This window comes from Macrobrachium rosenbergii, chromosome 26 (assembly GCF_040412425.1).
Source record: "Macrobrachium rosenbergii isolate ZJJX-2024 chromosome 26, ASM4041242v1, whole genome shotgun sequence".
NCBI classification, from domain to species: Eukaryota; Metazoa; Arthropoda; class Malacostraca; order Decapoda; family Palaemonidae; genus Macrobrachium; species Macrobrachium rosenbergii.
The window spans coordinates 45,610,182-45,612,722 of NC_089766.1; the positions used below are offsets into that span (position 1 = coordinate 45,610,182).

The 2,541-nt window shown below is 47.0% G+C and overlaps 1 protein-coding gene across 1 annotated transcript; it reads right to left on the reverse strand.

The window, feature by feature from the left end:
* Nucleotides 1-1,036: 1,036 nt before the first annotated feature.
* Nucleotides 1,037-2,286, reverse strand: LOC136853151 (uncharacterized). Its single transcript, XM_067128462.1, has one exon. It carries the CDS (start codon nt 2,284-2,286, stop codon nt 1,345-1,347), a length of 942 nt encoding a protein of 313 aa, XP_066984563.1. The 3' UTR covers nt 1,037-1,344.
* Nucleotides 2,287-2,541: the final 255 nt, after the last annotated feature.

Genomic DNA, 2,541 nt, shown 5'->3' on the forward strand with positions numbered 1-2,541 from the left:
AGATACTAGAAGGACTGGGGATTTTGATTGGGTGGGAAGAAAGATACTAGAAGGACTGGGGATTTTGATTGGGTGGTAAGAAAGATACTAGAAGGGCTGGGGATTTTGATTGGGTAGGAAGAAAGATACTAGAAGGACTGAGGATTTTGATTGGGTAGGAAGAGAGATACTGGAAGGACTGAGAATTTTGATCAGGTAGTAAGAAAGATACTAGAAGGACTGGGGATTTTGATTGGGTGGGAAGAAAGATACTAGAAGGACTGGGGATTTTGATTGGGTGGAAAGAAAGATACTAGAAGGACTGGGGATTCTGATTGGGTGGTAAGAAAGATACTAGAAGGGCTGGGGATTTTGATTGGGTAGGAAGAAAGATACTAGAAGGACTGAGGATTTTGATTGGGTAGGAAGAGAGATACTGGAAGGACTGAGAATTTTGATCGGGTAGTAAGAAAGATACTAGAAGGACTGGGGATTTTGATTGGGTGGGAAGAAAGATACTAGAAGGACTGAGGATTTTGATTGGGTAGGAAGAGAGATACTGGAAGGACTGAGAATTTTGATCGGGTAGTAAGAAAGATACTAGAAGGACTGGGGATTTTGATTGGGTAGGAAGAAAGATACTAGAAGGACTGAGGATTTTGATTGGGTAGGAAGAGAGATACTGGAAGGACTGAGAATTTTGATCGGGTAGTAAGAAAGATACTAGAAGGACTGGGGATTTTGATTGGGTGGGGAGAAAGATACTAGAAGGACTGGGGATTCTGATTGGGTGGTAAGAAAGATACTAGAAGGGCTGGGGATTTTGATTGGGTAGGAAGAAAGATACTAGAAGGACTGGGGATTTTGATTGGGTGGGAAGAAAGATACTAGAAGGACTGGGGATTTTGATTGGGTGGGAAGAAAGATACTAGAAGGACTGGGGATTCTGATTGGGTGGTAAGAAAGATACTAGAAGGGCTGGGGATTGTGGGTTGGTGCCCTACCACATACGTCCATGTAATGGATGGAACGAAGGGTGACGAAATAATACTGTAGGTTCTTTAAAATCCCGTATATTGACAGATATACAGCGGCGTGAGGCTGGAGGAAGATCCATACATCACGACAGAGTGACCACAGGACAGTAACTAACTATGCATCATATAAATGGCGGGAAACAATAGCAGTGTTGCCGCATGTAATTACATTGTTGCCACGATGCGTAACATAGCTAATGATATACATTAAATAACATCAGAATAAATGATAATGTGCATAACATTAAGTAAATAAAGCATATCTCTGAAAATACATTATACACATGAGTGCATGTAATTGTATGTGCACTGTAATAGTATCTGATATCTATACACCTCCCTCCCCCTTTACGCTCGTAGCTCTGTCTCGAGCGGAACATGGATTCTTTTCAGCGAGTCGGGATGAACGACGAGGGGCATTAGGAGGGTTAAGTGATGGCTCTCTTTCCTGGCCAGAGCAAGGGGACACAGGGACTTGGGGAGAGGTGTCATCACTCATGTTAGGCACTGGGCGCAAATGTCTTCGGTTTCGGAACCATACCCGACCACTAGGAAGGCGCACCTCGTAACTTCTTGACCTGCCGCGACCCATCACGATGCCAACCTTGTCCCATCGGTGTGTTGTGGCGTCCTGTATCCTGACTTGCTGGCCGATGGTGAGCTTGGTTAGAGGGCGGGCATGCGAGTTGTAGAGGCTTATTGCTTGTTCAGTGTGGGCAGCAGTACGACGGTCATAGTCCTCAGTCTTAGTTTGCCACTCATCCGTGAATGACCTGGGGTGGGCTGGAACACAGGTGCGGAGAGGGTGGCCATAGAGAATCTGCGCAGGGGAACGTCCGGCAGGGTTCGGAGTGTTCCGAAGTTCCAGCAGTCCTCTATCAAAGGCTTCACAATCTATGTTCCCGGATGGGGCAGTCTTGATGATGAGGTGTTTGACGGCTTTTACTGCAGCTTCAGCATGTCCATTGGACTGAGGGTAATGTGGAGAAGTGATGATGTGGTGAACGCCCCAGCGATCAGCTAATTGCTTGAATTCTTGACTGGAAAATGGGGGTCCTCCATCAGTCCGTAAGCGGAGTGGGACACCAACCTCGCGGAAAAAGACACAGAACATTCTTGTGACTCTGGCTGCGGTTGTGTCATGTCCACAGGGGACAACTACAGGCCAGCCTGAAAGTCTATCAGCAATAACAAGGAAAGCCTTCCCTGCTACATGGAAAAAGTCAGCTGACACACTTTCGAAGGGTCGGGATGGGTGGTCATCACACATGTAAGGTTCCTGTTGCTGGCTGGGAAGAAGCTGTTGGCAGGCGTCGCAACTCTCTACAGTATTTTTTATGTCGGCGTTGATGCCTGGCCAAAATACCGTCTGTCTTGCACGACGTCGGGTAGCTTCAATCCCTCGGTGGCTGTCGTGAAGGCGAGCTAAAGTGCGTCTACGGAGGGCTGCAGGGATGACGATCCGGGGCCCATATAATACTAATTCTCCATCTGCGTAAAGACTGTCCCGCAACTTCCAATACGG

Coding starts and splice junctions, on each gene's coding strand:
- LOC136853151 (XM_067128462.1), bottom strand. CDS start 2,286: ATGTGTGATGACCACCCATCCCGACCCTTCGAAAGTGTGTCAGCTGAC.